The sequence below is a fragment of the Pseudophryne corroboree genome, chromosome 1 (genome assembly GCF_028390025.1).
Source record: "Pseudophryne corroboree isolate aPseCor3 chromosome 1, aPseCor3.hap2, whole genome shotgun sequence".
In the NCBI taxonomy this organism is placed as follows: domain Eukaryota; kingdom Metazoa; phylum Chordata; class Amphibia; order Anura; family Myobatrachidae; genus Pseudophryne; species Pseudophryne corroboree.
The window spans coordinates 627,971,379-627,994,080 of NC_086444.1; the positions used below are offsets into that span (position 1 = coordinate 627,971,379).

Consider the following 22,702-nt stretch of genomic DNA (forward strand, 5'->3'; position numbering starts at 1 on the left):
CAAGGACGTTTCAATGGGATCTTCTGGACAAATGGTCCGGGTCCCATCTACAATTACATCAAAAAATAACACTGTCCCCCAAGGCCAGGGTGTCTCTTCTATGGTGGCTACAAAGTGCTCACCTTCTAGAGGGTCGCAGGTTCGGCATTCAGGACTGGATCCTGGTAACCACGGACGCGAGCCTCCGAGGATGGGGAGCAGTCCCCCAAGGAAGAAATTTTCAGGGACTATGGTCAGACCAGGAGTCATGTCTACACATCGTGTTGGAGCTAAGGGCCATATACAACGGCCCTCGACAAGCGGAGATCTTCTTCGCAACCTACCGGTTCTGATTCAATCAGACAATGTCACAGCAGTAGCTCATGTGAACCGCCAAGGCAGGACAAGAAGCAGAGTCGCGATGGCGGAAGCCACCAGAATTCTTCGCTGGGCGGAAAATCACGTAAGCGCTCTGTCAGCTGTCTCCATTCCGGGAGGGGACAACTGGGAAGCAGACTTCCTCAGCAGACACGATCTCCATCCAGGAGAGTGGGGACTTCATCAAGAAGTCTTTGCAGAGATAATGGGTCTCTGGGGAGTTCCTCAAATAGACATGATGGCGTCACGCCTCAACAAGAAGCTTTGGAGGTATTGTGCCAGGTCCCGGGACCCTCACAATAGCAATAGACGCTCTGGTAGCACCATGGGTGTTCCAGTCGGTCTATGTGTTTCCTCCGCTTCCTCTCATCACAAAAGGGCCTGGTACTCAGATCTTCAGGAGATGCTCACAGAAGATCCTTGGCCTCTTCCTCTAAGAGAGGACCTGTTACAGCAGGGGCCCTGTCTGTTCCAAGACTTACCGCGGTTACGTTTGACGGCATGGCGGTTGAACGCCGGATCCTAGCGGAGAAGGGTATTCCGGAGGAGGTCATACCTACTCTAATAAAGGCTAGGAAGGAGGTGACGTCAAAACACTATCACCGTATCTGGCGTAAATATGTCTCTTGGTGTGAAACCAAGAATGCTCCTATGGAAGATTTCCATTTGGGTCGTTTTCTCCACTTCCTACATACAGGAGTGGATATGGGCCTAAAGCTAGGCTCTGTTAAAGTACAGATTTCGGCTTTGTCAATATTCTTTCAGAAGGAATTGGCTTTTCTTCCAGAAGTCCAGACTTTTGTAAAAGGATTACTGCACATCCAGCCTCCTTTTGTGCCCCCAGTGGCACCATGGGACCTGAACGTGGTGTTGCAGTTTCTTAAATCACACTGGTTTGAACCCCTTAAAACGGGGAAGTTAAAAATTTCTCACCTGGAAGGTGGTCATGTTGTTGGCCTTGGCATCTGCGAGGCGTGTGTCAGAATTGGTGGCCCTGTCTTACAAGAGCCCTTACTTGATTTTTCATGTGGATAGAGCGGAATTGAGGACTCGTCCTCAATTTTTACCCAAGGTGGTGTCTTCATTTCATATGAACCAGCCTATAGTGGTGCAGGTGGCTACGAGTGACTTGGAGGATTCCATGTCCCTGGATGTAGTCAGGGCCTTAAAATTGTATGTAGCCAGGACGGCTAGAATTTGGAAAACAGATGTATTGTTTGTCCTGTATGCTGCCAACAAGATTGGCGCGCCTGCTTCGAAGCAGACTATTGCTCGCTGGATCTGTAACACGATTCAGCAGGCTTATGTTACGGCTGGATTGCCGTTACCGCATTCAGTAAAGGCCCATTCCACTAGGAAGGTGGGCTCTTCTTGGACGGCTGCCCGGGGCGTCTCGGCATTACAGCTTTGCCGAGCAGCAACTTGGTCGGGGTCAAACACTTTTGCTAAATTCTACAAGTTTGATACCCTGGCTGATGAGGACCTAGCATTTGCTCAGTCGGTACTGCAGAGTCATCCGTACTCTCCCGCCCGATTGGGAGCTTTGGTATAAACCCCATGGTCCTTACGGAGTCCCCAGCATCCTCTAGGACGTAAGAGAAAATAAGATTTTAAACCTACCGGTAAATCTTTTTCTCCTAGTCCGTAGAGGATGCTGGGCGCCCGTCCCAGTGCAGAAAATCTGCAAGACTTGTATATAGTTATTGCTTACATAAGGGTTATGTTACAGTTAGAATCGGTCTTGGACCGATACTGTTTGTTCATACTGTTAACTGGTTAGGTGTATTCCAGGTTATATGGTATGATTGGTGTGGGCTGGTATGAATCTTGCCCTTAGATTAACAAAATCCTTTCCTCGTATTGTCCATCTCCTCTGGGCACAGTTTCTCTGAGGTCTGGAGGAGGGGCATAGAGGGAGGAGCCAGTGCACACCATACTAGAAAGTTCTTTTAGGTGCCCATGTCTCCTGCGGAGCCCGTCTATACCCCATGGTCCTTACGGAGTCCCCAGCATCCTCTACGGACTAGGAGAAATGAGATTTACCGGTAGGTTTAAAATCTTATTTTTTCAGTTCTTCTTCAGGCTTGGGTTCTGGTCCTGGAGCAATTGTACCTACCATACGTCTTGGTGAGGAGAATAAGGGACACCAGATGCTTGTGAAAATGGGTAAGATGTGTAACAGTTTTCTTGCCTAATGTTCACATACAAAACTCCAGTAGGTGAGCAGGAGTTTGTACAGTCTGCAGACCCATTTTCTTCCTGATAGGTTCAAAGTAAGGCTTTTAGAAAGCTATTGCAACTTATCCTGTTAATTCACAAAGATCATTAGTCTAGTGTATGCAAACATATAAATTGTTTGTTAACAATGGAATCTTTACATCTGGTCCTGCTTTTATAAGTACAGTGCCACAATGGTTATCTAGCTGCATTCTGTGCGGAGAGCAAGAGCCTGTGTTAAACAGTCCTTCTCTACAAAGACGTAGGAAAACTTTACAATAGAGTTAATGGCAGTATAACTTTACTTAATCCAAGTACCATATGTGTGGTACTTAGCATCTTTTATTTTCCTTTTTTTATATTTGGAATATAGTGATTGCTAGGCGCACAATGTGTGAATAATCCTTTAAAAGGGCAGCCTGCACCCAAAGGAAGTTGCAACATATTATACACAACAAAGAAAAAGTTGCTGGAGCCCTCCAAATATTAGTTAATAACTGTTCACAATAATGCACAAATCTTTAAAAAATCATACTCAACAAAAAAGCGTAATTACAAAAAGGGGGCCCTAGTTTGCGCACCATAATTAAGTAATGAGGTGCTACTTTGCTTGAGACTTGATACAGTACGAGGGGAAAAAGGTGCAGGTGCACCATCTCACACTAGCTCAACCTGTAATAACCAGAGGCATTTAGCATAATCCTGGCCAGGGCTAGGTATCCTCTCATTGGGTAAGTCCCTAACACTAACTACAGGGGTTCAGGTCCGGGGGGGGGCAGGACACCCCAGAGCCACCCTGCCAGGGCACCAGATGAGTGATACAAATAAAGGGTTAAATAGGTAGGAGCAGCTACTGCTGCATGTGTGTTATGTGAGGAGTGAAAGAAAATTATGTGAAAGTGTTACATATATATAAAACAAACTAAGTGCCATAGTGGGGACGTCTGGCCACGGCAGGTCCATGAGAATTCCCCCATTATTGACTGCCATAGTAAACAAAAAAGGCGTAATTGCTGATTACGTAGATCACAGCTTAATAATGTCACCAGTCAAGAAGACTGCAGTATGAAATGTCATGCTGTAAGGCAGGGATGGGGAACCTTTGGCACTCCAGCTGTTGTTGAACTACACATCCCAGCATGCCCTGCAACAGTTTTAGCATAGACAAATTGCAAATCTATTGCAAGGCATGCTGGTATGTGTAGTTCAGGAACAGCTGGGGGGCCAAATGTTCCCCATCCCTGCTGTAAGGGCATATGTAAAGATAGATGACCCGCATGGAATCTCTTAAGAATGGTAATCAGCAGAATAGATCTAGTTCACACACATGCTCACCACTGTGGGTGCTGATGGACAGGCTCTTGATAGCTTACTGCTTGATCTTAGTGAGCTGAAGTAGAGCTGAGCTAGCCATAAACTGCATCATGAGGAAGTTGGACTTCAATAGCCTATTAAGGAAGCTTGTTCCAGCTCTAGTACCAAAATGGAATAGATTTTTGTCCTCTGGCACATAAAAGAACCCAGATAGATGAACTACTCATACACATGTCCTTTTAATGCATTTCCCCGATATCACCATCTGCTTCTTATTCAGCTCACTTATACCACCACTTGTATTAAACCCAATGATGCACTGTAGTATAGCAATTAACAATGTATGTATGTATACTTCTCTGTTTAGGATGGAGTGGAGCTGGGGGCCTTGGTGCAAATGAGCAGGGCATTCAAGACCCCATTAAAGGTGGGGACATCCGTGACAAGTGGGACCAATACAAAGGAGTTGGTGTCTCTCTTGATGACCCTTATGAAAATTATCGTAGGAACAAAAGCTATTCCTTCATTGCTCGTATGAAGGCCAGGGATGAGAGTAAGTGCTGTGAACGATGGCCCGGCTCTCCTATGCAAGCTGACACACATGCACATTGTATGATGGTATCTTTACAGATTTTTGAGATGTAAAGAAAGTCATTTGTCTTATCGCTTCAGTAACTTTAGATTGACAGTATTTTCCTCATTGTGATTGTGTTATTTAAAAAATTTAAAGCTGTTTTTTGTTGTTGATCCATTTACTTAAAATGTCTATCTATTGCAGATTTTAAGGCAGGTGGACCTTTCCCCCCAGGTTCAACTCCACCTTCCAACAGTGAGTAATATGTGTACTACTTTATAGCATTTTAACCTTGCTGGTACTAATTTTATTTTTTATTTTTTTGTGAGAAAGAGCCGTCAAATTGTTCTTTATTGCTTAAAGGGCATGTGAACCTCCCTGACGATGCTGTCGAGCACGTGCAGGAGTCTTGCTACCATCCTGCACACATGGCATACCCTGCAGGTGTTACATCCTGGTAACATTAAATTGCATACTGCTGTGTGATTCTGGGCGCTAATATCACACCCAGATCGCATTGAGTATCAGTGATTGATAAATAGGCCCCTAGTGCCAGCTTAAGGAACACTGATTTTGGTGCAGTTAGTACCAGTATACGGTATAAATGTCAATCCTACACATTTACCACTAAACAGGGGTTTGTCCTGATCTGGTTATAACAGTGGTGCCCAAACTCTCTTGAACCACTGCACCCTAGAGAATCAGCATTTTTTTCATTGCACCCCTAGGATAGAAGTTTATTATTGATCTATTTAGAATAAAATATTACATTTAGTTAATTGTGCCTACCTGTCATCCTCAGGGTCAGTTATGTGGTTTTGCTTCTGACTGTCCACATGTTTAATGATTGACGGCATATGACTGATTTGGTCCTGGGCCACCAACCCAAGGCACTCCTGAAAGAGCCTTCCCATCACCCCAGGATGCCTAGGAACACAGTTTGGGAAACACTGGGTTATAATATTGTAGATTAACTACATGCTATTTAAATCTATAAGAAAACATAGTAGAGAGAGATGAGGCGATACTCTTAGGGCTTCGATTACAGTCCATGGAAAACAGCGACTAGCGCTAGATTACGTCAATGTTTCAGTGTTATTTAACAAACTTTTGTCAGGATGCAGTGTGCAAAAAAGTTCTTACCTGTATAGAGAACCCCCAAGAAGTGCGGCCCAGACGTGTGCACGGCGTGGAGGGTATGACGTCACACTCTTTACAACGTGCGTCTCATCACGCAAACCACTGGGGTGCAGCAGTCTCCATGGGTGCTCCCGCTGTCCTGTGTTTGTAGTGGGCTTACCGCAAGGTGTGAGCATTCATCTTTGAAGCCTATGCATATGCTACCTTCTGGGGAAACTGCTATACCCCAACAGCGGAGAACCGCTTAAAGGATAAGGGACTCATTTAATATTGAACTCCATCTATTTTTCTCTTACGTCCTAGAGGTGCTGGGGTCCACATTAGTACCATGGGGTATAGACTGGTCCTTTGGGAGCCACTGGCACTTTAAGAGTTTAATAGTGTGGGCTGGCTCCTCCCTCTATGCCCCTCCTCCCAGACTCAGTTTAGAAAATGTGCCGGAGGAGTCGGTCACATCTAGGGAAGCTCCTAGGACTTTTTCTGGTTTTGTTGTTTTCTAGAGTTAGTTAGATATATGCAGTGCACATGGTTTTGCCCAATTGCTATCAAAAATCCTGCTGCGATCAACTTGGAATTACCCCCTTAGTGGGGGGAGTAGGAACCAACTTCCTGAAGAGTTAGTGGTTATCTACTCCACTGACAGGACACTGAGCTCCTAAGGGTGCTGATCGCAAGCCCACGAGGCGACCGCTCAGGCCCGCAGCACGGCCGCCACTCCCTAACAGAGCCAGAAGAAAGAAGAGTGGTGAGTACAGCGCCGGCGTCCCGGTTAGCGGGTTGCCAGTTGGTATGACGGCACAAGGGTGGGAGCGCAGCTTTGACAGGCTGCGCTCTGGCAAGCTCAGCAACACACTGTGTAGGCGCTTTGAGGCGCGTCCTGAGCCAGCGCAGATACACCCTACCTTGGTCAGCAGGTAACAGGGACTAATCCCGCTGTCGGCACAAAGAAACCTCAGGCAAGTATGAACAATTAGTGCGGGAAGCCGCGCACCATTACAAGGTTCGGGGCTTCCTTTCAGAGCGGATCCAGCACTCACCAGTGCAGTTTTCTCCCTGCAGATCATAGGAAAGAGACGCTGACAGGGAGCGCTGCCCTCCACAGAACTCCAGCTATCCTCTGCGGTACCAGGGTGTGATAGTAGTACTAATTAACGTATTAAGGGCTTTTATCATACAGGGGTGCTGTGTGGCTGGCTCCTTATACTCTGTGATTCTCTGAAGGTGCTCTGGGGAAACTGTCTGACATTTTCCTGTGTGTGTGAGTGTATATCCACATTACCATGTCTAAGGACTCCTGTGTCCTGTGCTGCAGAGTGTTTATCTTCTCCTGAGGAGTCTATTCCATGTACTCAGGACTGCAATATACTGTCTCAGCCGTCTGAATCTGAACCCGCATGGGTGGATTCTTTAAAGGGAATGATATCCCAGATTACAACTAGGATGTCACATATTGAGAAAGAGATGCAGTTTTTGGGAAAATCTGTGGAAGGTTTGAACTGTTCAGCTCCCACGACTTCGTCTAAACCTCCACCTGCATACCCACAAAAGCATACGCTTGCCCAGATAATGCAAGCTGACACGGATACCGACTCTGATACAGGGGACGGTGATGGGGATATGCAGGAGGGAGATGCATCCCTTGCTACAGGGGTACAACTGATGATTGAAGCGATTAAGGATGTTTCTTCGGCAGGGTCCACAGGTTATCCACAGGATAACAATGGGATATGATGGAGCGACAGCGGATTGGCACCAAACAATCACAAGCTTTCAGTCCTCCCAGGATGCAACGGGCCCATCCATATATCCCCGCCCACTGGCTCAGGCAAATAATTTTTTTTGTTTGGTGCGGCAGGAGCCGGGCCATGGTCAGAGGGCTGCTGTTCTTGGCAGCCTTATGCTTTCTTGTTTTATTTTTATAGTCTTACTATGTTTTTGAGCGATATTTCTTAACAGCGTCTTATACGCATATTGGAAAGGCGCTCCAACAACTCTCTGCCTGGTCGCAACAAAGCTTACCCATGTGTACAGTGCTGTCTCGACGGGCGTCTGTGTCGGATATACTAGCAGGTCCAGCTGACGTTACCAGGCTGTGGCCGGAGTACGGGGAAGAAGGTAAGGCATCGGTTCCACGTAGTCGAGGAATACGGATACAGCCGCACTGTACTGGGAGGAGACTACCAAACAGTAGCTGACGCGCCGCCACCACGGGTGCTCCAGTGCTAGGCCTTAGGGATCATAAGGCACCAGGATTAGTATGAGGCTGCGATCCCTAGGGTTGAGGTCAGCGGTGGGGAGTTAGACGCTCTCCTGGTCCCCCTCCCCCCAGTTCATGACCAGTTTCCGCGAGTCTCCCGCCATGAACTGTTGCCGCACTTCCTTCTCAGACGCTACCACGAGGGGTCTCGGTCGCAGCATAGGCCGCTGCGGCTGATTCCACTAAGCGCTACCGCGAGGAGACCCGGTCGCAGTACAGGCGTCTGTATGACCGGTGCGTCTGTGTCCACTTAGAGTTCCCGGAGCGGCAGTGTACACTAGTAGCATCTGGATCCACTCAGCGTTCGCCAACGTATTTATCGATCTTGGAAGTGAGCGAAGTCTCCCTGTATCCCACTCTACTGAGTACAGGTTATACGGCACTAAATTTCTATCTACTTTGTCAGTATGAATAGTTACGTTTAAGTGCCTATTGCATATGAGTCTGTGTACATTACTGTGGTTTTCTTCGCATTGCGTCTGAGATCTGTATAAAACAGAATTCAGTAATATGTACTCCTACATACTTTACAATGTGTTTGTAGTTGATTATGTGCTCATATGATTAATATATAACGTGACTGACTGCTAATGTGATTGCTGACTTTATTATATGTTTGTCAGTTGCTTCTTCTGGTCCTCGATGCTGGTGCATGGGTAGGGTCAGAATGATATCACTTTAGAAGGTTAAAGTGATTACAGTCACAAATTGTATAGTACACTACTGAAGTGATTTATCATGTCTAAGAGCGGCAAAGGTGACGAGGGTACACTCACAGTAACACCAATACTCTTATCATGTTTGTGTTGCAAAACTGAATTATCCTCTCAGGGTCTGGTACAGAATGGTTTATGTGCAAATTGTTTTGCGTTTCAGCAGATTACAAGGCAGATCCCTGTTCAACGTCGGGTACGGATAGATCCACCTTGGGCGATGTTTGCACAGACCTTGTCCAGTATAGCTGTACACTAATAACCCATACATGCAGCTTCCTACCTACGGTACACCATTTCCCTCACCAGCTTCTCCAAAGAGACAAGCTGATAAACCAAGTATAAGTAAACCGTCAACTTCACAGGTTACACATGATGATTCATCGGACAGTGAAAGCTCTATATACTCTACTTCGGCATACGAAGAACAAGTAGAAGGTCTCAGCTCAGTGGATATAGCTGAGTTAATTAGAGCAATAAAAGCCATTCTATCCTTAGAGGATTCAGCAGAGCCTGTGTTAAAAGGCACCTGTATTTAAATGGCCCAAAGTAGGTAAGACTGAGTTTCCAGGGTCAGACCGGCTAACGGAAATCATGGAGGAGGCTTGGGCTACACCCAGTAAAAAATATAGAATTCCCCAAAAATGAGATTCCAATTACTCTTTTCCAGCTGGGGATTGTTTAAAATGGGAAATGGCTCCCAAAGTAGATACGCATGTCATTCGATTAGTGCGAAAATCTATATTGCCTTTGCCATCAACGTCATTGGATGATGTCACGGATAGGAGAGTGGATGGTTTTCTGAAAACCATATTTTCTCTGTCTGAGGCAGTCATAAGGCCAGCCATGGCTTCAGCTTGGATGGCAAAAGCAGTTGCTGCCTGGATAGAGGTACTGGAAGACTGTCTTTCAGCACCTTCAAGGGAGCAAGAATCCTATACAGCTCATATAAAACAGGCTGCAATATTCTTGCAAGAAGCAGCTTTAGATATGGGCACTATCACCTCCAGGGCATCAGCTTCAACAATAGCTGCTCACAGAGCAGTTTGGTTACGTACATGGAAATCTGATTCAGAATCTAAGAAGGTTCTGGAATCTTTGCCTTTTACGGGAAGTATTCTGTTTGGTAAAGAATTGACAGATATTCTGAAGTCAGAAGCAGACTCCAAAAAGGTAAAAATTTTCTGCCACATATAACCCCAAACGTAGGGGTCACTCTTTTCGTCCCTTTAGGTCACAAGGAAAAGCAAAAGGAAAAAGTGATCGTAAGCAGCCCCAATATAATACATTTGGTAAGGCGAAAAAGCAATGGGCTACCAGAACGCAAGCATCCAAACCAGAGAATAAGCCATCAGTCTGATGGTGCAGGCCTCCTCCTGGGGGACCCCATGGTAGGGGGCCGACTTCTTCAGTTTGAACAGATACGCTAGCAGTCTACAGCAGATGCATGGGTGCAAGAAGTGGTATCTCTAGGTTATGTTTTTCCCTTCAAGAAGTATCCTCCTCGAAGTTTCTTCTGCACCAGCCCATCTTGGGTAGAGATGAAGGCCAGGGCTTTGCAAGAAGCAGTTCAGAAATTGCTTCAGTTAGGAGTAATCATTCCAGTACCCCCTGCACAACGGGGACAGGGGTTTCTTTTTCATCCACTAGGGGTCACTGGAGTACTCTTGGGATATGGACGGCTTCCGCAGGAACAGGGCACTGAATATTTAAATTTAGAACTCTCCACCCCTCCATATCCCAGAGTACCTCAGTGTTTTTTCTGTGCTCGATGTAGCAACAAGGCTTGTGTGGAGCTCAACCACACTTCTTTTGAATATATTTTTATTTTTATTATATTTTTGATTTTTCTTTTTCACTTTCTCCACATCCCTTCCCCCCTTCCAAAAGGCGAGGGTCCGGGATAGTGGAAGCTGCTACAAGCAGCTGCTGGCGTGTTGGTCCTCTCTAAAAGAGCACCCTGACAGCCAAGTGCAGACAACTTGCAGGAAAGGCTGGACGGAGCTTGCAGAAGAAGCCCCGTCATAGCCCCTCACCACAGGCGTCCAGGTATGTTGGGGACGGGGCGGTCAGCTCACGCTGCCGCCCCGCTGTGTGGGGACACTGTACGGTGAAGCACCGCCCGCCGCTATGTGAGGAGCTTGTGAGCGGATGCCGAACCCGCTCAGTCCCGCAGCTAACAGAGCCGCGCCGGCCGCATTTGCTGCACACCATAGACGCCGCTCCACAGCTCTATGGAGCGCGCTCCCCAGCTCCCACTACCCGGCTCCCTCTACCTCGCTCCCCGTAATCAGAGCAGATAGCTCAGTCATGTAAGCCCCGGCTCCGTGTACCCGCTCCCCGCTGGAATAGACAGCGGTACACGGAGCACGGGGGTGGGGGGGGGGGGAGAGTCTCACACAAGGGGGGAGAAGTGTGCCCATAAGCAGCAGCAGTATGAACGCTGCATGGGTTATATAACAGCATAGGCTATTAAGCCTTTTTTAAAAGGATTATTCCCAGGTTATATCTGTTTTGCAAAGTTAACCTGTACTGTGATTTTAACTGTAAGCATGGCATGGTGGCCATTTTAACCATGCTTCCTGTTCTTCCTGTTGTGATTCCAGAGCGTTACTGTCGTACATCTCTACTCCACCGGAGGCGCAGGGGTGTTAGTGGGAGTTTGGGATCAGATTTCATATAGTACGGGCCACGTGCACTGCACTTGGCCAGATATCTATATAGACACACCTTAGTACTATTTTACGGAGTCGTGCAAGTTGTCTGTCTTTGTATATTGTATTGTCTGTCTCCATAATGAGTAAGGCACCAGCAAAAGCAAAAAAGCAGTTTCACTGCAGTGTCTGTAAGAGTGTGTTACCGGATGGATCTACCACTTGTACAGTATGTTTTGTGAATTCAGCTACGAATACAATTTCGGCTCCGGTTTTAAAGCCGGTTTCCTCCCCGGACCCTCCATGGGCTATGCTAACAAATGTAATGGCTGGGTTGCAATCAGAATTGGCCGCCGCTCGACAAAAGCGGGAAGCTGCAAGATCTGAGTCTAGGGTGAGACCGCCAGAACTACCGGAGGCGTCTCAGCCTTGCCAAAAGTCCAAATCCATTTTGGGTAGATGGGATAAATTTCATATATCTTATGATTTACCAGTTTCTGCTATGTTGCATTCTGACGATTCCATGCCAGACCTCACTGCGCAAGATGAGGGTGAGGAGGGCGAAGTGGACCAGCAGTCAGATAGTGATGATTTTAACAGCCCAGGTATTGATAATCTCATCAGAGCGGTGCGTCAGTCTCTGAAGTTTACAGAAACTGAGGAGACTCTGACAAATGATGAAGTCGTCTTTACTTAACGACAGAGATCTCCAATGTGTTTTCCTGTTTCGGAATCTCTTAATAAGATGTTAGTAGAAACACAAAAGAATCCAGATAAACTGTTTTCTATACCTCGCAGATTTAAGTCTAGTTACCCGTTTCCAGAGTCGGTAATATGTACATGGGAGAATCCGCCAATGGTGGATTCGTCTGTGTCAAAACTTACAAAGAAATTAACCATACCAGTACCAACTGCTACTACGCTTAAAGACCCTTCAGACCGTAAAATAGAAACTATGCTAAAGTCCATGTATATAGCAGCAGGAGTGCTGCTTAGACCTGGGTTGGTTGGCATTTGGGTCACTAAGGCGCTAATAGTATGGATAACAGAACTCAAGTCTGCCCTACATGACTATCACCTTATACTTCTCGCTGATCAAATCTGTGAAGCTGCGGAGTATCTATGTACAGCTTCTACTGACGTCTGTCAGCTCACTTCTCGTATTTCTTCGTCGCTAGTTACAGTACGACGAGCACTCTGGCTGCGTTCTTGGCAAGCGGAGGCAGAGGTCAAAAGAGGTATAGAGGCGTTACCTTACGGTGGCGAGAAATTGTTTGGTCCTGAATTGGACAAATGGATTTCTGAGGCCACGGGAGGAAAATCTGTTTTCCTACCATTGCCTCCAACGGTACCTAGACGGAAATACTCTGGCCCGGCATTCAAATCCTTTAGACCTCCGCCCTTTCGAGGCCGTGGTAGAGGAACAGCCACGCCTGGTAGACGACCAAACCAACACCAGTTGTCAGGACGCTAAGGTCACCGACAAGCCCATCTCGGATCTCCAATTGTGCGAGCACTCCTTCAGACGTTCCATTTGGCATGGTTCCAGACATCTACAGATGGGTGGATCCGCAATTTAGTGTTAAAAGGTTACAAAATAGAGTTCAACTGTCTCCCGCCACTGCGGTTTTTCAAGACAGGACTGCCTCTGTCGGACGACAAGAGGGCGGTTCTGCAAATTGCCATTCAGTCCCTGCTGGATTCAGCAGTTTTTTTATTCCGGTCCCTGCACAACAACAAGGTCAGGGTTATTATTCCAGTCTGTTTGTGGTACCAAAGCCGGATGGCTCCGTCAGGCCAATATTGAACCTAAATGGTCTCAATCAGTATGTCACTTACTACAGATTCAAGATGGAATCTCTGCGGTCAGTAATTGCAGGTTTAGAGCCACAGGAATTCATGATTGCGCTAGATCTCAAGGATGCGTACTTACACATTCCGATTTGGCCACCTCATCGGAGGTTCTTGCGTTTTGCGATACGGCAGAACCATTACCAGTTTCAGGCTCTACCGTTTGGCCTCTCGTCAGCGCCTCGGGTATTCACCAAAGTGATGTCTGGGATGATAGCTCATCTCAGATTCCTGGGAGTGATAATAGTTCCGTACTTGGACGATCTGCTTATCAAAGCTCCGTCTCAACAGATGCTCCTCCAACATGCGTTGCTAACGTACAATGTACTAGTTCAACACGGTTGGATTGTCAACTTCAACAAATCACATCTAATTCCGTCTCAACGACTTCAATTCCTAGGTATGATTCTCGATACGGTAAATCAAAGAATTTACCTACCAGAACAGAAAGTACAGATTATTCGTCATCTGGTACAATTAGTACTCAAACCACGCACAGTCTCGGTACATTCCAGAATCGGTTATACCAACCATGTTGCGAGCTAGGAAGCCAGTTACGGCAGCTCATTATTACAGAATTTGGCGTGCCTATATAGGTTGGTGTGAAGCTCAGAAGTTTCCGACATAATCTTTCAAGTTATCCCGTCTTTTGTTATTTCTACAGACGGGGTTAGATGGAGGACTGCGTTTATCTACACTAAAGGTGCAGGTATCCGCTTTGTCAATTTACTTTCAAAGACGATTGGCTCTATTGCCGTCTGTACACACCTTTCTGCAAGGTGTCCTCAGAGTACAGCCTCCATTCATTCCACCTACAGCGCCATGGGACTTGAATCTGGTTTTAGATTTCTTACAGTCTTCATATTTTGAACCCTTACAGCAAGTGGATATTAAGTTTCTCACTTGGAAAACAATTTTTCTCCTAGCCTTAGCTTCAGCAAGGCGTGTTTCAGATTTGGGTGCCTTGTCATGCAAGCCACCGTATTTGGTGTTTCATGATGACAGAGCGGAACTTCGGACGAATCCCGCTTTCTTACCAAAGGTAGTGTCATCTTTTCACATCAATCAACCAATAGTAGTTCCTGTGTTAACAGAACATTCTGGAACTTTGGATGTGGTACGCGCATTACGCGTTTATGTATCCCGAACGTCTACAGTTCGTAAGACGGATACGTTGTTTGTTCTCTATGATGCTTTCAAGATGGGTTTGCCAGCTTCTAAGCAGACCTTATCCAGATGGATAAAAGTGACCATACGTCAGGCTTACCTTCATGCTAGGTTACAGCCGCCTACATCAGTAACAGCTCATTCCACACGTTCTGTGGGAACTTCATGGGCAGCTGGTCGTGGGGCTTCTACGACGCAGCTTTACCGTGCGGCTACATGGTCATCAGTGCACACGTTTGTGCGCTATTACAAGTTTGATACGTTTGCGGCATCAGCATCTAGCTTTGGCCGCCTAGTGTTACAGGTGCCAAACAGCTCTCCCGCCCACGGGGGAAGCTTTGGTACGTCCCAAGAGTACTCCAGTGACCCCTAGTGGATGAAAAAGAAAATAGGATTTTGGTACTTACCAGGTAAATCATTTTCTTTGAATCCATAGGGGGCACTGGACGCCCACCCAGTGCAGTTTTACCTGGTTTGTGGTAAGTTCAGGGGATCTTATGGTAACACACTCTCACCGACTGGTTCAAATGATCAAGTTCTATCTGTTATGGTGTCAACTGTTTAGTTGTCAGTAACATTGTGTGTCAACTTTATTGTTGTCCGTTATGTTATATGTAATTCTCCATTGTCAACCTCTCTTTAGCTCCTGTTCGGCTCAGTAAAAAACACTGAGGTACTCTGGGATATGGAGGGGTGGAGAGTTCTAAATTTATATATTCAGTGCCCTGTTCCTGCGGAAGCAGTCCATATCCCAAGAGTACTCCAGTGCCCCCTATGGATTCAAAGAAAAGGATTTACCTGGTAAGTACCAAAATCCTATTTTTACTCCAACCTATTTTTGGTTCAGAAGCCAAATGGGTCATTCCGGCCAATTCTCAATCTCAAAATGTTGAACAAATACATTTGGGTCCCACAGTTTCATAAGGAGATGTTACACTCCATAGTTTTGGCCATGGAACCAGGGGATTATATGGTATCCCTGGATATTCAGGATGCTTACCTACATGTTCCTATTGCACTGTCCCATCAGTGCTATCTCAGGTTTGCTATCCTCCAGTAGCATTTTCAGTTCCAGGCATTACCGTTTGGGTTCGCTACGGCACCCAGAGTATTTACCAAAATCATGGTGGTTATGGCAGCTTATCTTCGCAAGCAGGGGATAAGAATTTTTCCATACTTCGACGAACTGTTAATTCTAGCACAATCACAGGAATTGCTCTTGGACCATCTCCAACAGATAATAACATGTCTGCAGAGGCACGGATGGCTCATAAATTGGGCAAAATCGTCTCTAGTTCCGTCACAACGGATGACTCACTTGGGGGCTGTACTGGATTCAAGTCTGCAGAAAATATTTTTACCTCGGGACAAGATAGCCAAGTACAGTCAAGGACTCCCGGAGTTGTTACACAGTCAAACAATATAAATCCACGCAGCGATGCGACTGATGGGTTTGATGGTGTCAACATTCGACATGGTGGAGTATGCACAATTCCACTCAAGACCTCTGCAGTGTCTGATTCTGGCCAGATGGAATGGAATAAATCAGACAATAAAGAAACAGACTATGGTACTTTAACACAAGGTAAGAAAGTCATTAGCCTGGTGGCTACAAACATCCCATCTAGACATAGGGATACCCTTTTGGATATCAGATTGGGAGATCCTGACAACAGATGCCAGTCTTCAGGGCTGGGGAGCAGTGTCCGGAAGATTATGGTTCCAGGGACAATGGACCACAGAAGAAAGTCGCCTGCCAATAAATCTGTTAGAACTTCGGGCCATATACAGTACATGGCACTGATTCAGGCAAAAGGCATTCTTCAGGGAAAACCAGTCCATATCCGCTCGGACAGTGTAATGGCGGTAGCATACCTCAACCATCAGGGAGGAACGTGCAGTCAAACAGCAATGAAGGAGGTAAGTCGCATACTAAAATGGGCAGAACTCCATCTTCCAGCATTGTCCGCAGTATTCGTTCCGGGAGTCCTAAACTGTGAAGCGGACTTTCTCAGTCGACACGCCATTCAGGCAAGCGAATGGGCTCTACACACGGAAGTCTTTCAGACTCTAGTAGACAAGTGGGGTTTGCCAGAGAGAGATCTCATGGCGTCCCGTATGAACAACAAAGTACCCGTGTACGGGTCAAGAACAAAGGATCTGGGAACGATCTTTGTGGACGCCCTGTCAGTGAAATGGGACTTTCATCTGGCATATTTGTTTCCTCCGATCATCCTGCTATCCAGGGTGGTGAGGAAGATAAAAGAAGCAAAAGGTGTCGTGATTCTAATAGCTCCGGCTTGGCCCAGAAGGCATTGGTACACAGATCTGCAGAGAATGTCGATGGATTCTCCACTTCTGCTCCCTCAACGTCCAGATCTACTAATGCAGAGTCCTTGTTACCACAGGCATCTGGATCGACTATCGTTGACGGCGTGGCTCTTAAAACCTCTATCCTGAAGTCAAGAGGATTCTCACAACAGGTAATTTAAACAATGCTCAGAGCAAGGAAACCCTCCTCAGCTCGCATTTATCACCGAATATGGCAGGCCTATATTCATTGGTGCAGTGAAAGAAATATGGACCCAAAAGCTTTCCAAATTTCTAGGGTCTTAGATTTCTTTCAGGAGGGAATGGATAAAGGTTAGAAGGTGGCTTCCTTGAGAGTACAAGTATCAGCATTGACTGTATGGTTCCAAAAGAAAATTGCCAATTTACAGGATGTGCGTACTTTCTTCCAGGGAATGCTGCGCATTCAACCTCCTTCTGTTCCTCCTACAGTGCCTTGGGACTTCAATTTAGTCATGAAAGCCCTTCAAGTTGCTCCATTTGAACCACTTAATAAAGTGGATCTTAAATGGTTGACAGCTAAAGTTCTCTTTCTACTGACTATGGCATCGGCTAGAAGAGTGTCAGATTTAGGAGCGCTGTCATGTCGTTCTCCTTTTCTGATTTTTTTTTTTATCCAGATAAAGCAGTTCTTAGAACTAGGTCTGGGTATCTTCCTAAGGTGGTGTCTAAATTCCACCTTAATGAAGAAATTGTAGTCCCGGCTTTTCAGGTATCGGGACTTTCTGCGGGAGATGCATCACTAGACGTAGTCCGGGCATTAAGGATCTACGTGGATCGTACCAGTGCCATCAGAAAGACAGATTCTCTCTTCATTCTCTACAGATTTCACAAGAAAGGATGGCCTGCTACTAAACACACTCTGGCAAGATGGCTTCAAATGACGATTTCAGAAGCATATTCTCGAGCTGATCTCCCTGTTCCGGCTAATGTCTCTGCTCACTCTACTCGTAAGGTAGGTCCTTCATGGGCAGCACAAAATGGTGCTTCAGCAAAACAGATATGTAGGCAGCCACATGGTCTTCCATTAACACATTCATTAGACATTATGCCTTGGATACTTTTGCCTCTCATGACGCTGAATTCGGGCGCAAGGTTTTCCTGTCCAGTCAGGAGCGTCCCCACCACTAAATTGCTTTGGGAAATCCCATTGTTATCCTGTGGATAACCTGTGGACCCTGCCGGAGAAATATACGTTATGGTAAGAACTTACCGTAGATAACGGTATTTCTCCTAAGTCCACAGGTTCCACAGGGATTACACCCTGACGCACCTGATTTGAGGATCTTTCTACTCACTAAACCTCTTCCTTCTTATACGGAAGGGTGTGCATGTGTGTTCTTCTCGCCTGATTAGGGCTCTACATGATGCTCCTGCCTAAATGCTTTGGAATACAACTGATTTGCCTGAGCCAGTGGGCAGGGATATAAGGACGGGCCCGTTGCAGCCTGGGAGGACTGAAAGCTTGTGATTGTTTGGTGCCTATCCGCTGTCGCTCCATCATATCCCATTGTTATCCTGTGGAACCTGTGGACTTAGGAGAAATACCGTTATCAACGGTAAGTTCTTACCATAACGTATATTTTGCATATATCTGAGAAGGTATCTGAGCAGGAAGAGGAATCTTATTTTACAGTAAATAAGAAATCCTCGCTTACCTTCCCTGCTTCTAAGGAGTTAAACTCCTTTTTGAAAAATCCTGGGAAAACCCAGAGAAAAAATTCCAGATCCCTAAAAGAATTCTCATTGCTTTCCCTTTCCCTGAAGAGGATAGAAAGAAGTGGGAAAACCCACCTATAGTAGACGCTTCTGTATCTAGGTTGTCTAAAAAGGTGGTTTTACCTGTCCCTGGTTCAATCGCCTTAAAGGAGCCGGCTGACCGCAAATTTGAGACTACACTCAAATCACTATACACTGCTACAGGCGTGGTTTTAAGGCCCACTATTGCTTGTGCGTGGATTTCTAAAGCCATAGTAAAGTGAAAGGCAAAGAAGAATGTGTTTCTGCACTGGATTAAATAATGAACTATAACTATAATGTTTAGTATTTCTATTATAATATTATGAGCTCATATAGTACACCAAGAATGGTGAGAAATACTAACAGCATTCCTATCGGGACATAAGGTAATTGTTCTGTGCAATATAATTACTATACTAGGCATGTACTGTATATACTTCTACTTTGTGAGCTTATAAGACACATACTGTTTATTCAAATATATTCAGTTCTAATCTTGGAACCTCTTCAATTCATATGGTACATGTGGTACATCAAAAATAGTGATAATTGTTAATAGCATCTTTGTCAGGACAGAAGGGATCTACCTAACGGGCACTTATTCAACCTTTTTTTGTTTTATTTGTGAGCCTATGAGATATACTCACCACACTAAGAATGGCAAGAACCACTCACACCAATGCTGTCTGATAACAAATAATTGTAAAAATAACATCTTCATAGGACCAAAGAGATATTTCTTTGTTGTACTGCCTGATAACAAATAATGTTACTAAATGTTTTGCTCCAATTTGGCAATCATGTTAATTTGACTTCTACCAATCAATCAACCTGAATCCTGGAATTTTGCTTGGCCCTAAACAGCTTCTATATAATACACAGTGCATATTTTTGCACCAGAGTTGAACCGATTTCCTCTCCTTTATCTGTAATTTCTGGACTCTCATTGGTGATTCAGCTCTACACCCATACTTCCTGGGGCAGTTTTCCAGCTGACAGGTCCTAGCAGATCCATCTCTAACTAAATAATCTTGCATACCTGCTGCAAAAATCTTTTTTCTATATCCGTGAACTCTCATCAACGATTCAGGAGGGGATGCTAAAATAATTTACTACCAAACCACACTGAAAGTGCCCAATCTCGTCCGATCTTGGAAGCGATACAGTGTTGGGCCAGGCAAGTATCAGGAGGGGGACCACCTGAGAATACCCGGTGTAGTAAATTCTGGATCCAAATCCAGTCTAACGCAGAAAGCAGATTCACATTTGTAATTTTCAGCTACTCTAAAAACTCTTCATTGTCATCTTCTCTATAAATGGTATTTGTTTAATCTAACTCCTTAGACCTTCAGGCTTTAACCTTATCCTATGTGGAGGTGCATATACTACCACTTTAATTAACAATACTAATACAAGATCTTTGGTCATTAGAGGGCGTCGTACATACAGTCCAATCTAGGACTCTATTATATAACTTTTTCTGCTGTATATAAGGCGCATAGCCTATATAAAAAAATATATACTAACTTTTTTTATGTAATATATAAGATAGACATGAATTTGGATATTTTCACTCCGTAGATACTTACAGGGGTCTATTATTCTTTAAAAAAAATAAAATTAAAGGTTACGTCTTAATATTTAACCAATATCTCATAAACAAATTCCTTCTTTAATGAGTGTGCCAGACAAGGGTCTTTCTCTCTCTTCTGTTTGTAAAGCCATAGTAAAGTGGTCAGGCACATTACTAGAGGAATTAGATACTATGGATAGGAGTGACATTGATTTGTTTTTACGTCACATACTGGATTCTGCAGGTTTCATGGTGGAGGCCATGAGGGACATTGGCCTGCTTAATGCAGGGCCACTTCCATGGCAGTATTGGTATGCAGAGGACTCCAGCTGTGCCAATGGACTGCTGATGCAGAATCCAAGAAAAGTATGGAGAACCTGCCCTTCACAGGTCAGGCACTATTTGGGGACGCATTGGATGCGTGGATTTCCACGGTGGCTGCAGGTAAGTCGACATTTCTTCCCTTCGCAGCAGCACCGGCTAGGAAATCTTATCCTACGCCTACACTGCAGTCCTTTCGGACCGCAAAATTTAAGAAATCCAAACATGTCCCCCCTTCACCTTCTTTAGAGGAGTTCGGGGGAAATCCAGAAAACTTGCACCAACAGGTTCCCAGGAACAGAAACCGTGTTCTGCTTCCTCCAAATCTTCAGCATGACGGTGGACCTCCCAGCCTGGAGATCGGGCAGGTGGGAGCTAGACTAAAAGATTTAAGTCACTTCTGGGCGTCATCATGCCTAGATCCCTGGGTGACAGACATTGTTACCCAGGGCTACAGACTGGAGTTTCAGGAACTCCCACCTCAGAGATTCTTCAAATCAGGCTTACCAGTTTCGCTGACAGAAAGTGCTATCCTGCAGGAAGCCATTCAAAAATTGGTACGATCAAATGTCATTGTTCCAGTTCCACCACACCTACAAACCAAGGGTTATTACTCAAACCTGTTTGTGGTATCGAAAGCGGATGGTTCGGTAAGGCCTATATTGAACCTGAAATCATTGAACTCCTACTTGAGGGTTTTCCAATTCAAATTGGAGTCCCTGAGAGCGGTCATCTCAGGTCTGGAGGAGGTGGAATTCCTAGTGTCCCTGGATATCAAGGATGCATACCTTGACATTCCAATCTGGCCGCGTCACCAGGCTTATCTACGGTTTGCACTACAGGACTGTCACTATCAGTTCCAGACATTACCATTTGGTCTCTCCACAGCAGCGAGGGTGTTCACCAAGGTCATGGCGGAGATGATGCTCCTCCGACGAAAACAGGGAGTGAACATAATTACATATCTGGGCAATCTGCTGATAAATGCATCTTCCAAAGAGAAGCTGTTGCAGAATATTGCACTCTGAATTCAACTGCTCCAGGATCATGGGTGGATCCTGAACCTTCCAAAGTCACATTTGGAACCGACACGGAGGCTGTCCTTGTTGGGGATGATACTCGACACGGAAGTGCAGAGGGTGATTCTACCACTGAAGAAAACGTTGGTGATCCAATCAATGGTCCGGGATGTTTTGAAGCCAGCCCGGGTATCGGTTCATCAGTGCATTCGCCTTCTGGGAAAGATGGTAGCCTCCTACGAGGCTCTACAGTATGGAAGATTCCATGCAAGGTTCTTCCAGCTGGATCTCCTGGACAAGTGATCGCGATCACATCTTCACATGCACCAGTGGGTACGCCTGTCGCCGAAAGCCAGAATTTCGCTCCTCTGGTGGCTGCACACTTCTCACCTACTTGAGGGCCGCAGGTTCGGGAGTCAGAATTGCATTCTTCTAACCACGGATGCAAGTCTCAGAGGTTGGGGAGCAGTCACCCAGGGGGTAAACTTCCAAGGAAAGTGGTCCAGTCAGGAATCTGTCCTTCCAATAAACATTCTGGAACTAAGGGCCATATACAATGGCCTTCTACAAGCGGCACATCTTCTACAAGATCGAGCCATTCAGATTCAGTTGGACAACGTCACAGCGGTGTCCTACATAAACAGGCAGGGTGGAACGAAGAGCAGAGCTGCGATGTCAGAGGTAACAAATCCTCCTCTGGGCAGAAAGGCACGCGCTGGCACTCTCGGCATACTTCATTCCGGCAGTGGACAACTGGGAAGCAGACTTCCTCAGCAGACATGATCTCCATCCAGGAGAATGGGGCCTCCACCCGGAGGTATTCGCAGAGGTAACAAGCCGTTGTGATGTACCTCAGATAGCCTTGATGGCCTCTCGTCTCAACAAGAAGCTTTGGAGGTACTGTTCCAGGTCACGAGACCCACAAGCAGTGGCAGATGCCATGGTAACTCCGTGGGTGTTCCAGTCAGTGTATGTGTTCCCTCCACTTCCACTCATCCCAAGGATTCTCAAACTACTAAAAAGACCAAGTGTTCCTCATTGCTCCGGACTAGCCAAGAAGGGCTTGGTACACGGATCTTTTGGCATTACTGCTGGAGAATCCGAGGCCTCTTTCTCTTCACGAGGACCTACTACAGGGTCTTTCGCCCATCAAGACTTACCACGGCTACGTTTGACGGCATGGAGGTTGAAAGCCAGATCTTAGCTCGGAAGGGCATTCCGACCAAGGTCATTCCTACTCTGATCCAAGCTAGGAAGGGGGTAACGTCTAAGCATTACCATCGGATCTGGAAAAAGTATGCGTCTTGGTGTGAATCCAGGAAGTTTCCTATGATGGAGTTTCAACTGGGACGTTTTCTCCTCTTTCTGCAAGCTGGTGTGGATGTGGGCCTACGCTTGGGCTCCATCAAGGTCCAGGTTTCGGCCTTGTCCATTTTCTTCCAGAAACAATTGGCTG

At 45.9% G+C, this 22,702-nt stretch overlaps 1 protein-coding gene and 1 pseudogene across 3 annotated transcripts in view; both read left to right on the top strand.

The window, feature by feature from the left end:
- The window catches only part of CHERP (calcium homeostasis endoplasmic reticulum protein), a 142,394-nt gene that overhangs the window by 98,200 nt on the left and 21,492 nt on the right, over window positions 1–22,702 (top strand). For all 3 annotated transcript variants that reach the window (XM_063914510.1, XM_063914508.1, XM_063914509.1), the window contains exons 16-18: window positions 2,429–2,523; window positions 4,256–4,441; window positions 4,667–4,717. In XM_063914510.1, coding sequence (XP_063770580.1) covers window positions 2,429–2,523; window positions 4,256–4,441; window positions 4,667–4,717 — 332 coding nt within the window. The remainder of the gene's footprint in view (window positions 1–2,428; window positions 2,524–4,255; window positions 4,442–4,666; window positions 4,718–22,702) is intronic.
- On the top strand, window positions 19,441–19,558 carry LOC134935385 (5S ribosomal RNA; annotated as a pseudogene).